This window comes from Hirundo rustica, chromosome Z (genome assembly GCF_015227805.2).
Source record: "Hirundo rustica isolate bHirRus1 chromosome Z, bHirRus1.pri.v3, whole genome shotgun sequence".
Taxonomy (NCBI): Eukaryota; Metazoa; Chordata; class Aves; order Passeriformes; family Hirundinidae; genus Hirundo; species Hirundo rustica.
Window position 1 is genome coordinate 43041719 of NC_053488.1, and position 14572 is coordinate 43056290.

Genomic DNA, 14572 nt, shown 5'->3' on the forward strand with positions numbered 1-14572 from the left:
AATAAAGGAAGAGGGGAGTCATGAGGAACACTCAAAGTGGACACATATAAGCAGGGAATAAAAAAACCCCACAGAATTAGCTTGCAAAATGCAGGATCCAAAATTATGGGAAAGAATTCAAATAGCTACTCAGTGCAAGGCAAATATTTTGAAATAGGCTGAGCTGAAAATGACCACTGGAGAACAACAAATTAGATGAGCTTCCTTAAAGTAAAGCAACAGTCTGAGTGAAGTTCTGGTATAATATAGTCTCACAGGAACAGAAAGAATAAGATAACCATAAATGACTGGCAAAATCACTTCAGGAAGCGTGTTACTTCATAGAGCACATGTATATCCCACAGAACAGTGGAACTGCTGTGAACTTAAGGAAGCTGCTCATAATAAATACAAATAATTTAGCTCCATTCATTGTATCAGTGACAGGACAACACAGTACATATCAAAGAAGGGTACTTAAAACCCCAAAAGACAAAGCAAAGATTCAGCCTGGGGAAAATACAAAAATATTAGTGCATGTACACAGAATGAATTGTTCCCAATGTTCTTGAAAACTAAGTTCTGTTTAACTCTAATTAAATAAAGGCTTGATTCAAAGTGCCAAAAGAAACTGACACTAATTAAACATGTTGTGATGGAGGACTCACAGCTGACACCATGAATGGTTTCAAGCATCAGCACTTTATTATTCCCCAGTACAACCTTTTATACCCTTCTCACACACATTAACACCTGAATGTCCTTTTGCCCTTTTGTGATTGGTCAATACACATCAACATTCCATGCTTTTTTCCTTCAATGCTCGCCACCTGTCTTACATAGCTGCAACTTATCAAGGGTGAGACTGCCTGCAGCATTATCTCTATTCTTTTACAATCCATTCTCCCACTGTGTTGCATTTGATCCCAGCTGTACTACCAGTGGTCCAAAAAGACCACAACCCTAGGCCCGACTCGTCACAGAAGCTTTGCTGCCACACAGAGTGGAGAACGAAAGTGAAAATCTGTCACCTTTGTGGGCAGCTCCTCAAAATGGCAAAACCCTGCTGTCTGACAGGAAGACATTTTACATTTTTTTACGGTAAGGGAGTGGAAAGTTTGGTCCTTTATGTTAATATTATGAGATTTAGATCCTCCTGCTTTCCAAACCTTTGTAAATGTTCTCACACTGTGACACAGGTAATATGCCCAAAACCTGTTATTCTTTGAGACAAAAATGTAGGCGTTCCCTGTGCATTTTCTTCAAATATTCTATTATCATCCAGTCTTCTTCAAACGGGAGCACACCAATTAATCAATTAATCCCTTAACTAAAACCCACAAGTACTGTCTTTGACAGATAAGCTTGTCATTTACCATAAGATCCATGAGCCCTCCAGTGGCTATTTTAAACCTTAAACTGTAGCAATAACCATAAGAAAAAATATTTGTATGTATGTGGTTTACTCAGAGCACATTTGATTTCATTTGTATTCTGTCATCTTTTACCACTTTAACTAAACAACACTTAAGGCAGCCTTTATAATCCTTGCAAACAGATGCATTTTCAGCTCAAAAACACTTTATTTCACTCTTATGTATGTACAAAATTTATAAGTAATACATTTTAAACATTTGACTTCAAAAGTCAATGAGCAATATTTATGTAAGGGGGTGGGGAAATATCAATGCATTGGGTTCAAAACCAAAATCTTAGCCTATAATCCTGTAGGATATATACACTACCTCTTGAAACTACAAACACCTGGGACAATGAATAAACATTCACAGGCTTTTTCAATGCAAAACCCAGAATGTGGCAGATTTAACATAAATTAAAAAAAATACTTCTTCTCATAAAGGACCTTGTTCAGCCATGGAACTCATTGCAACAAGATACTGTGGAGACAAGATATTTGGCCCAAAGACAACCTGAAAATTCATGAAACAAAAATCCATAGGGGAAAAGAAATCGCTCATCAGAATCCAGACTAAACTGGGAATGTGTTATCACAATACTTTTCCAACTCTTACGCTCTTCCATTACAGAAGGCAACCACTAAAGAAAGTTGCAAAGATACGTCTGGCTAAAAGGATCTTTTCTCAGATCTAGCACTGGCAAATAATTACTTAAAGTATTTAAACACTGTATGAAAAATATCCAGTAACTGAAAACTCTTCACTACAGATTTTTTGCCCTTGATGCACTCTAAGACACTGTGATGTTACACAGCCTCCAGGAAAAATCTGACAGGACTGTGCCTCATTTGACAGAATCTTTTTCTGCTTGATTCTCCATTATTACACAGTATCATCCTAAATGTATTATATGAGCATTGGTTGCTATGGAAATCATCCACTAAATTCTCCATTATTGATTTTGTTTAACTTGAGAATTGAATCACAGAACCATTAAGGTTGGAAAAGACCTTCAAGATCATGGAGTCTGACCTACAGAAGCTGATGTTGTCAACTAAACCACAGAACTAAGTACCATGTCCAGTTGTTTCTCAAACAGCTCCAGGGCTGGTGACTTCACCACCTCTCTGGGGAGCCCATTCCAATGGCTCAATAACGCCTTCCATGAAGAAATCCTTATTGATATCCAACGTGAACCTCACCTGGCACCCTTTGAGCCTATGCCCTCTTGCCCTGTCACTGGCTGGAGAAGAGGCTGACCCTGAGCTGGCTACACCCTCCTGTCCGGCAGTTCTAGAGAAGAATAAGACTACCCCTCAGCCTCCAAGCTAAACAATCCCAGCTCCCTCAGCTGCTCCTCCAGGACCTGTTCTCTAAACCCTTCATTAGCTCCACTGCCTTTCTCTGGACACGCTCTAGAAACTCAATGTCCTTCTTGTAGTGAGGGGCCCAGAACTGAACACACAACTCAAGGTATGGCCTCGCCAGTGCCAAATTCAGTGGGACAATCTCTGCCCTGGCCCTCTGTGCCACACTGTTGATGATACAGGTCATGATGCCATTGGGCACCTGGCACCTGGGCACAGCTGGCTCATGTTCAGCCACTGTTGACCAGCACCCCCAGGTTCTTCTCCACTGAGCTGCTTTCCAGCCACTCTGATCCCAGCCAGTAGCACTGCCTGGAGTTGTGACACAAGGACCCATCGCTTCACCTTGTTGAACGTCATGGAATTGGCCTCTGCCTATAAATCCAGCCTATTTGGATCACTCTGCAGAGCCTTCCTACCCTCCAGAAGATCAACTCTCGTGCCCACTTTGGTGTCATCTACAAACTTACCAAGGGTGCATTCAGTCCCCTTCACCCAGATCATTGATAAAGATGTTAAATAGGAGAGGCACCAATACTAAGACCTGAGGAACCCCACTAAGTGACAGGCTACCAGCTGGGTGTAACTCCATTCACCATTACTCTCTGAGTTCAGTCTTTGCTTTAACTCAGTAAACAGAGCCCTTGTCCAAGCCACGGTCTGCCAGATTCTCCAGGAGAATGCTTTGGGAGGCATTGTCAAAGGCTTAACTGAAGTCCAGGCAGACACCATCCATAGCCTTTCCCTCATTCACTGGACGGGTCACAAAAGGAGATGAGGTTGGTCAGGCAGAACCTTTCTTTGCTTAACCCACACTGGATGGGCTCAGTCACCAGGTTGTCCTCTATGTGCTGTGTGATGGCACTCAAGATAATCTGTCTCATAACGTTCCCAGGCCTGTATTCCCTGGATCTTCCTTCCAAACCTTCCTGTAGATGGACATCCCACTGTCCAGCCTCCAGTTGTTAGGGTCTTCCTTGTTAACCAGTGTTGTGGTGTTAAGTTTTCCCAAAACTAGTTTATCCCCGACCTACCTGTAATCCTTAAGCAATTGGTTTAGCCCTAAGCTTGTTCCCGCCTTTGTTCCAGAAAGTTCTATGTCAATCCTCATTTGCTCCAACCCCTCACCTGTCTGTTGAGGATTGTTCGTTCCCCCTGCTCTAGAAAGTTCTGTTTTCTTCAACGCCCTATTGGTTCCCCAAGACTGCAAGCTCCCCTTATGATCCCTCATTGGATGTAACCTTGTGGACCACTCCCTGTGAACCTCCCCGACAAAATTACTATTGGTTGTTGTGACGTATCCTCTCCCTAAACGCTTTGGCGTCAATAAACCTCCTGCTGGAACCTCATACTAAGAGCCTCCACCTTCTCCTTTGTCCGAGCCCAGTTGTGATGTGCTCCTATGACTTGGGGTTGCAAGCCCCAAAGGTTCTGCCCAAGGCACTCGCAACGCCTAGGCAGTTCCCCACTCCTGTCGTTTTTGGCTTCAAGGAGCTAGCCGTATCAGTGAGTGAGCACGGAGCGAAGATAATAAAATGACAAACCATGACTGATGATAAATGATAGTGCGTGGCTTGGTGACCTCTTCCTCCACTCCCTTAGTAGGCTTGGGAGAATCCCATCCAGTCCCATACACTTGTGATGGTACAAGTGGCACAGCAGGTTACTAACTACTTCCTCCTGGACTGCATGGTGTCTATTCTGCTTCCCATCCCTGTCTACCAGGGCTGGCTACCCTGAGGATAACTGGTCTTACTGTTAAAGTTTGAGGCAAAGATGGAATCAAGCAACCCAGCCTTTTCCTCATCCTTGGTGACAATTTTTACCCCCACATCCAATAAATGATGAAGATTTTCCTTTGGTCTCTTCTGGTTTTTACTGTATTTATAAAAACAGGTTTTATTCTCTTTCACAGCACTGGCCAGATTGAGTTTTAGCTGAGCTTTTGCCTAATTTTCTCTCTACATGACCTAACAACACCCTGTACTCTCCCTGAGTTGCCTGCCTGTTGTGATGCATTAACTGGGTTTATATTTAATCAGATTTGTAATGTTTTTTCCTATGTATCAGGTGATCTGTCCTTGCCCAGCAGTGCCCATCCCCCACACTGAAATGTAACCTAACTCTGTTCCCCTCCCACGTATCCCTGATTGGGTGGTGCCTCTGGGCCCTGCCCCCTGGGAGAAAAAGCCCCAACACAGGGGGGGCCTGGCGCTCTCTGGCATCAGCGAGGCATCTGGAAGGGTTCCAGCCAAGCAGGGCAGGACTCGAGAATAAAAGCTGTAATATCCCACCCAGTGATTTTACTTTTGCCATCAGCAGTGGTCTAGTCTCGTGGGGAAATACAACTGCCCCATCTTCCAAAGGTCATAAAACCTCTTTATTCTATGAGTTCCAGTGAAAGTTTCTTCTTCAGTCAGGCTGGTCTTTCTTCTCTGCCAGCTCACCTTTTAGCAAACAGAGATGGCCTGCTCCTGCACCTTTAAGATTTCCTTCATAAAGCATGTCCAGCCTTCCTGAACCCCTTTGTTTTTAGGGGCAGTTTCCTGAGAGACTCTCTGAACCCATGTCCTGAACAGGCCATACTCTGCCTTCTGGAAGTCCAAGGCAGAGGTTTGGTAGATCCCTTTCCTTACTTCACCAAGAATAGAGAAACTCCATAATTCCATGCTTGCTGCACCCAAGATGGCCTCTAGCCACCGCATCTCCCACAGCCCTTCTCTGCAAACAGCAGGTCTGGCAGAACACGCCCTGGAAGGCTCCCCTACCAGCTGTGTCTGGAAAGTCATCTTCCACATGCTGCAGGAACCTCCCAGACTGTCTCCTCTCCACTGTGTTGGGTTTCCAGTAGACATCTGGCAAGTTAAATTCTCCCACAAGAACAAGGGCTAGTGATCATGAAACATCCACTGACAGAATATTTCACTTCATCCTGGTTCAGTGGTCCGTGACAAGCTCCCAGCAGGATCTCTGCCCTGTTGGCCATCCCTCTGACTGTCACCCACAGGCACTCAGCCTTTTCCCTGCTGTCCCTGAGCTCTGTACAGCCAAAACCCTCCCCAGTGCACAGAGCCACGCCACCACCTCTCCTTCCTCACCTGTCCCTTCTGAAGAGCTTGTAGCCATCCACTGTAGCACTCCAGTCATTCCATCACATTTCCATGGTGAAAACTACGTCACAGCTTCCTGCTGCCGATGGCTTCCATTGTTTGTTATCCATGCTGAGTACACTGGTGCAGAGGCACTTCAGCTGGGCTGTCCATGCCACCCCCCCAACACCAGCATGTCACCCCCAGGCTGATAAGTGTCATTTTTTAGATCTAAGATGTAGTCTTTTGAGTAGGTTCTGAACACTACTTCCACAAGAGGATCCATAAAAGCAGAATGAGAAAATTAAAGCTCAGTGAAATGACACAGATCAACATTAGCCTCCAAGTTCTGCAATGATCTGAATGAATCACAGACATTCTGCATTTCTCTACTCATCCTGCAAGCTGGACACTGGGAATCATTTATTCAATATCTATTCAAGAATATGACTTGGGAATCATTTATTCAATAATCTATTCAATAACACCTTCAAAATGCAATTCTTGAGCCAGCATAGGTACTGCATGGAGCGTGCATTAAAATTGGCTCCATTTTTCAAGTGAGTTTGTCCTCTCTCAGAAGGAAAGCCTCAGCAATTTCACTGGATTATTTTCAAAACTTACATTGTTTTATTCATAGTCACCTAGACCATCAAAATATAGCATTATTCTTTAGTCTCTCCACAATTTTGTGTGAACCAAAACAAAACAAAAATAATCCATCTTCTGCATTTACTAAGGGGATGTTAATTAGCACACAACAACGCAGCACTTTTGATAAAGTCCTTCAAATTAAGTAAGGCAGTAAATTCAAATTTAACTATCTAAATTGAGGTAAATTCTGAATATCAAACCTCCAGAGACAAATACTGTTAATATACATACAAACAGCCTGAGAGTGCTTTGGGGACTAGTGGTGTTGTGGAATACTAGGCAAACACCATATAAAGCCAGCAAATAAAATCAGCAAATAGAAAGTTACCTTACTGAATATAAGAATTAAGTGAGACTGTTTTTTTACTAACTCATGGTTTGTGGCTCTACAGTCTCAGAAGGCATGCACACCACATGCAGAAAGATATTCACCCCTAAAAAAGCGCTTTTTTTCCCCCCATGTAAATTCTCTATCTAATAAGGTGCAAGTTTAACTGCAACATCATCTCCCATCAGAGTTCTTCTGCACTATTTGTCTGCCTGTTATCATGAAACCTGCAATAATTTATCAGCCTTTGTCTTAAGTTTGAGCCAATAGATTCAAAAGCTAGTTGAGGATCAAAACTGATGAGAAGTAAAATTGTGTATGCCTTGCTTCCATAAGAAACATTGAAAATATAAAATCACAGATAATGGTTCATCCATATGTGCTATGAATGTGATTCACATTCAAATTACTCAAAAGTTATTAATTGTGTATATGATTATGACTCATGAAGACAGTACAAAAGGTTCCTTGACTCTGATCTTGCTGTTCTATTCAGAAAAATACATTCAAGCATCTGACATTAGTGTTTTATAAGGACATGTTTGAAAACTGAAGCACAGTAAAAGCACACATAACTTTTTTTTTAATGTCTCACAGAACTAAACAGGAAAAAGCTGCAGAGACTTTTAATCAGAGACTGCTATGCACAACACAGATGGTAAATTTTTCATCTCCCCCTTCTGATAAAATTTTCAGACAGAAAATATTTTCATGTACCATAACTTACATCCTGAACTCTGTATATGCAATAATTAAGGTGCACATGGGCCCTTCATTGTAACAGTTTGATCACAGCCCACATATCTCTGTGGATGGCCTTAGTCACAAGAAAACAGGTTACACAGAGGATTTAAATCTGCTCCTCTCTAGATACACAAAACCATCCTTCACAATAATGCTCATAGTCCATCTTTAGTTCTGAAGAGCGTCTATGCTGATTACAGTCATGCTGTTCACATACAGAGTGCAGATTTCATATGTGCTTGTGTTACAGCTATAGGAGACAGAGACAGAAGCTCAAGAATATTCTCTTTGTGTTCTGCCATTTCATCCTGTGTTTCAACAGCAACCTAATCACAGCTGCTGCCATAATCAGACAGGTCTCTGAGCAGGAGCTTACATTCCAGCTGCACAGCTCGCTCTCATTTCTTCCAAGAAATCTATACCCCCCTAAGGCTATGTGGGGTACTTCTTAGTCTGTGCTATAGCAAACTTCTTTGATAAATGTTTTAATATATGCCTTCAACATGCTGAGGCAAAAATGTATGATAAAGCTTCTCAGTAGCTTTTCTCTTTAATAAATATGTGTGTTTATGGTCTCACTGCCTTCTGACCTGGTTCAGAAGCTTTGGAGTGAGGATTCAAATCACTGCTTGATAATCTTAATTCCACAAACTAACTTATTTGAATATGAAAACATGTAACAATTACAATTAAAAGGTCATTCTAGAGCACTGGAGAGAAAAAAAATCACTTTTGTCCTACACTCCGTATTTGCAAAAGTTGCAGTGGGAAGGCATAATTGACACAACCATAGAAAGCAGGCCTCAAAGAAACCACTGATCAGAGACAGGATCAGCTTGACCTAAAACATTACTGCAGAAAGCATTTATGTTCTAAGACGTTTAGATTACGTACTGGTAAAAAATGTTTCCTAAGGTCTAGCACAAAGCTGCCTTGACAAAGTTCAAGCATTTTTGTTCTCTCCACACTGTAGAGAACAGTTTATTTCCTTCTTTGCAATGTGACTGACACAGCCTTTGTGAGGAGTAACAGTATCCTGAAGACAGTGATGAAGAGCCCTGTTTCACACAGTACCACACAGTGTGGCTGAAGCTGGACCTCTGGAGGTCATCTGGTCTTACATCCCTGTTCAAGCAAGGTCACCAACAGCCCAGAATCATGTCCAGATGGCTTTAGAAGGCCTCCAAAGTTGGAGACTCCAGCAGCTCTCTGCCAGTGCCCCATCTGCCTCACAGTAAAAAAGGCTTCTTGATACTCATAAGGAGCATCCCATGTTTCAGTTTGTGCCCTCTGCCTCTGGTCCTGTCACTGGGCATCACTGCAGTGAGACTAGTTCTGGTCTTCTTTGCATCCTGCCTTCATGTTCTCATACACATGTTTTCATCTTTGTAGCCCTTCACTGAACTCTCCCCAGCAGCTCCATCTTTCTCTTCCACTCAGGAACTCAAAACTCAGGAACCCAGGCTCCAGCAGAGGCCCCACTTGTGCTGTATGGAGGGCCAGGATCACCTCCCTCATCCTGCTGGTAACACTCATCCTACTGCAGCCCACGGCATTGCTAGCCTTACTGCAAGGACGCAGTGCATTCAGCTCAGTGTTCATCAGCATTCCCAAGCCCTTTTCTGAGAAACACATCTCCACTGGGGAGCTCCCACCATGTACTCGTGCCTGTGATTGTTCCTTCACATGTGCAGGACTTCGCTCATCATCTTGTTCCACTTGTTCCCCTCAGCTTCATGAAGGTCCTCTCAGCCCATTTCTGCAGTTCCTTGACCTGGGAGCACAACCCTGTGGTTTCTCAGTTACTCCTCCCAGGTAGGTTTCACCTGCAAACTTACCACTCTGCCCCACTGTGCAAATCATTAATGAAGATGTTCAGGTCCAGTTTTGACCCTTGAGACACACCTCTACTTACTGGTCTCCAACTAGACTTGTGTCACATGTCACCATCCTCTGGGCCTGGCCATTCACCTGAGGTCATTGTCTGCACACCCAGTCCACACATCAGCTGGTTCTCTTTGAAGGTATTACCCAGGGCCTTGCTGAAGTCTACAAAAATAATGACTGCTCTCTCCCAGGCTCTTTAACAGGCTGGTCAAGAGCAGAGCCCTTTCACCTCTAAATGAACCAAAAAAAAAAGGCTTACTTGTAGCCTTACATAAATATTATCTTTTCCTCATGTTCAGTATGTATGAGATAAGCAGAAAGCTTATAAAAGAAGACAAGGAGAGGAAATGTCTTTCATCCAGTAGACCCCATCATGGTGGTTTAATTTTTTTTTCCCATTATTACACAATGACATTCCTAACAGAAATCATTGTGTATATTCTGCCTCAAGTATTTGAAAATAACAGTTGTGCTGCCTGAGATTAAGCTAAAAAACTCCAAACCTCTCTATTTCAAATAATCCAACCAAAACTTTAGAAAACTTGCAGATGGTTTGTACTTTACAATTATACTGGAATATATATTCCTTTGTTACATGAATTTCACACATTTAGCTACACCAGTTCAAAACCACTTCATTTTGCCTGTATATGACCTGTGCCCAACAAGCTCTAATATGGAGTCAAATTAAGAGAAAAATATTACTGCTAGATTTTGATAAGCATACCTTTTAATGGTTGCATGGTGTGAGACTGGCTTAAACTTTATTGTTTAAGACAAGCTGCAGTGCCAGTAGAAACAATGCTGCTAAAAATATCACCTATTACCCATGCATGTGTATCAGCAGTCATGTATCACATGGTTTTAGTTGTTTTTTTTCTCCATCAGAACTGTTTTCAAAGAGATGAATTACATAACCACAGGCAGTACCCACATCTCTGGCAGCACCAAGGAAGCAGAAACTTATCTCCTTTTTTCTGCAGAGGCCCAGCAAGGAGAGGAGAGAGGAGCACACCACAGGCAGGGGGCATTGAGCATGAGGGGAAATTTAGGGTTGATATGGAGAAACTCTTTAATGCAAGGGCATGAAGCACTGGACAGGCTGCCCAGGGAGGCCGTGGATGCCCCATCCTGGGGGCCAGCAATGGAGGAGCCTGAGCAACTTGATCTGGTGAAATGTGTCCTTATCCATGGTGGGGAGTTTGAAACTACATAATCTTTCAGGCCCCTTCCAACCACTCCATAGTTCCATGGATTCTATGAAAGCAACAGTGAGATCGCTCTTTCTGGCCACGTTCCCACCGTACTTATCTCATCCCACAGGGCAGAAATAGCACACTTATCTGGGGAGCTGCAGAGCCTCTTAGCAAACCCTGGCAGCCTGCTACGCACGTATCCCCAGGGAGGCATTTGATGGTTTTTTCGGCTGGGTAAGGATGTTTGTGAACTGAAATCCTGTCCACAGTTCCCACCCTGCTCTGGGCACACCTGTACCCCGCGTTTTATCTGTTTTCACCCTAAGCAAGTATGACCAATGGCGCAACCATTCCTGACAGGTGCAACCCACAACACCACGGGCCAACAGCAGCTACCCGGCAGCTAGGGGAACGGCACAATTTTAAAGTGAACACGACGCTTAGTTAAAAGGGCGAAGACATCACTCTCTCGCTACCCTGAAAGAAGCAGGCCCCCCAACACCAGGGACAGAGCCGAGCCGAGCTGGGCCCCGCCAACCAGGGCAAGGCAAGGCCAGGACGGGCAGGGCCGGGGTGAGTCGAGCAGCGCAAACCAGCGGCGGCGAGCGCCAGGCCGAGCTGCGCATGTGGGGGCTGGACGCAGCCGCCCCCACCCCGGCCGCCCGCCACAAGCTGGAAGGGTCCGTTCCCGCCCCGGCCTCCGCTGGCCAATCAGGCGCGACCGCGCCCCTTCCCCCGCCAGCCCCGCCCCCCCGCTTCGTGCCGGCGCTGCTGCTCTGCCCAACGACCACCTCCCGTTACGTAACGCTCTCCCGCCCGCCGCGGCTGCTGGGGATTGGTTGGGAGCGGCGAGCGCGCGAGTTACGCGACGGCGGGGTCGGGTGGGGCGCGGCGGCGTGGCACGCGATTGGCCGGCCCCGGCGAAAGCCAATGGGAGCCGAGCCGCTGTATTCAAACGTTGAGGGGCGCGGAAGGAGGCAGTTAGTGCGCGAGGCGTCCGTGAGGGGGGAATCAGAGGCTGCTACCTGTGCCGCTGCTCCAGCCTGTGCTACCGCCCGCCATGGCCCACAAACAGATCTACTATTCCGATAAGTACTTTGACGAGCAGTACGAGTACCGGTAAGAAGCTGTAGGAGAGTGCGGGATGGCCAGCTGGAGAGATTAGGAAGAGCCGTTCCGTAGGAAGGCTTGGCCGAGGCGTGCGGGCTGCTCTGAGGGAATGAGGAGGCTCCGCCAGGAAAAAGGAGCCAGAGAGGATGTAAGGCCAGGCGGGAGGGGCTCTGCTGAGCCTCTACACGTGGGGTTTCCGCGTGGCTTTGGACTGGTGGAGAGGACGGAATGAGTGACCGAGTGCTGTTAACCGGTTAGCCCAGATCGTTCGGTGAGAGGCCAACACAAGCCCGGGCCACAGGGTGATGGCGGAGGGGCGGTACCCTCTTGCCCCAGCTCCGGGGTGGGGCTGTGGTAAAGCGTGGGATGGGCCAGCGTCGGCCCCTGCCGACGGGGGAGTGTTGAAGTTTAACTCTTCTAGGCTTACTTGAAAGCGGTATTATCAATAACTTAGAAGTCCGAAGTTATTATTTTTCAAGTAGCTGATACCGTAGCCTGTTGCCAGGAGCGCATGCTTCTCTGTACCGTCATTGGAGTCTGAAGGGGTCTAAATCTCTTCTAGAAGACAGTTTGACTCCCAGTATGCAGTTGTTTTACAGATGTAACGTGTAATAGTAGTAAGTGATTTTAAACTGGAATCTGGGACGGGTTTGATCATCGAATACATGCCAAGAGTCAGTACTCTGCTTTATAGGAAAAGTGGGTATGCATAACCTGCTTACTGTCTTTCAGTGCTGATCTGTTCCAGTTTTCTAGTGTGCAGTATTTTGTGTGTTTAATATTTAAACCTCTACAGACATGTGATGCTGCCACGAGAACTTTCAAAACAAGTGCCAAAATCTCATCTGATGTCTGAAGAGGAGTGGAGACGACTTGGTGTTCAGCAGAGTCTTGGCTGGGTTCACTATATGATCCATGAGCCAGGTGAGCACATCTGAACAGAGTTAGACAAATGAAAATGTCAAATATCAACTGCCTGGTGCTCAGCTGAAGTATGTGATGTCTAACTCTTACTGTGGAATCCATTTGGAATTCACTACGGAATGTTACTCTCTTCTTGCTACTTTAGTCCTTTGCCAACAAAGGCGATGTAATCTTTATTTTCAGCCTTCCCATCCTGCTTTCTAGATTTGCAAAATGCAAGTCTTGTCTTAGATGCGCATGGTTTATCTGTAGACAAAAACACCAGACTGAAAGTGTTCCTGCCTCTGCCTATAGAAACAGGCTTTTCCTGAGCTCTTAAATAACATGAGTATGCAGTGACTGAACCAAAGTTAATGTAGCAACATATCTTTAAATCATAAATCTGGCACACATACTTTTTTGTACAAGTTAATAGATGCCCAGGTAAACAAGGTCCTGTGTTAATCTTCTGAAAATTCTAGAGGATAGTTTCTAGCTGTAGAGCCTCCTGAAAAGTCAGTATTTCAGTTAATGGGGTGTGAAGCCCTAAAACTCCTACTAACTAGGATGTTGGTACTGTGGGAGCAGCCATTCCAGGTAACTTACCATTGATAAGCCTGACTAAAAAGTAAGAGGTGACTGATGAATTGCAGCACCAAAAACCAGGTGAAGAAATTGGCATACCCTTCCAGTGTTTCCCTTATCTGGGTACCTTTGATATTTTAGAATTTCCTGGAAGCATTTAGAATTAAGAAGACTGACAATAATGTAAGCTGGCTGTATTAACCAAAGTGGATTTTGCTGGTGTTTGATATGTGTCTAACAGATAGTATCAGCAGTTTTAGTCTAAGTTGCAGTAATAGTGTTCATCAAATCGCCTAATGTAAAGAGACATTATAAAATACTCTGTATTTTCCCAATACTTCCCTCCTGTAAGAATCTTAAGTTTATGATACTGTCAGCATTTGGTATAAAAATAAAAACTCCACTGTTGTAAGAGCACTGCAGTTGGTCTGTTAATACTGCATGTGAGGCCATACTTAGGCTTCCTAATTATTTGAAACTAAACTCAACTTTCATTTAAGATTAAAGAAATTCCTTTAATCAAGATTTGGACGAACTGACACTTTGTTGAATTTCCTTTCTGCAGAACCACATATTCTGCTCTTCAGAAGACCTCTTCCAAAGGATGAGCAGAAATAAGCCATCGTCTCTTGAATCTTCTGGAACTATGTATATGAGTGTATATATGTTGGTAGTATTCAGTGAATACTTTGAAATTTACAAAACATTCATCCAAACCTGTGCATGAGCTGTATTATTCACAGCAACAAAGCTCAGTCAAATGCAATTTCAAGCAGGCTGCTATGATGTTCAAAGAGTGATGACTTTATCTTTTACTGTTAATATAAGTGCCTCTCTGACTCTAAATTGTGTTGATGTTTGTGTTGCATGTTCTGATTAGCTCATCAGTTGTTAATGTTCTGAACCTTTTATGCTCACATTTTCTGCTATAGTGTAGTATGTTGAAATCCAATACTTAAACTTTTTTGTACTAAGAAGGCTTAAGAAATAAACACTTTTTATTGCTCTATGAAACTGAAGTGTCTGGAGTTATAATTTACTGGGTAAAACAAATATTGTCTAATACTTTAAGAGTACTTACTTCAAAACCAAAAATAATTTGGTGAAACTGGTATTACTTGGTATAAACTTAGGGTTGAGTACTACTCAGTATTTCAAAGAGCTTTTTAGGCTCCTTTGTTTAGCTTTGCCAATACCAGTTAATTTTTACTCTGAGGTTTTAGCCTGCTCTTCCTGTCTTGCACTCAAATTGTCACTGTGGCTTCTTGAGTGTAGTAGTAGCCATACAGACTTTTTTTAAGAAGGTGCTTCC

The 14572-nt window shown here is 44.0% G+C and overlaps 1 protein-coding gene across 1 annotated transcript; it reads left to right on the forward strand.

The window, feature by feature from the left end:
• Positions 1–11599: 11599 nt before the first annotated feature.
• On the forward strand, positions 11600–14274 carry CKS2 (CDC28 protein kinase regulatory subunit 2). The gene is made up of 3 exons (XM_040090367.1): positions 11600–11781; positions 12569–12696; positions 13826–14274. The coding sequence occupies exons 1-3, from the start codon at positions 11723–11725 to the stop codon at positions 13876–13878; spliced, it is 240 nt and encodes a 79-aa protein (XP_039946301.1). The 5' UTR covers positions 11600–11722; the 3' UTR covers positions 13879–14274.
• The last annotated feature ends 298 nt before the right edge of the window (positions 14275–14572 follow it).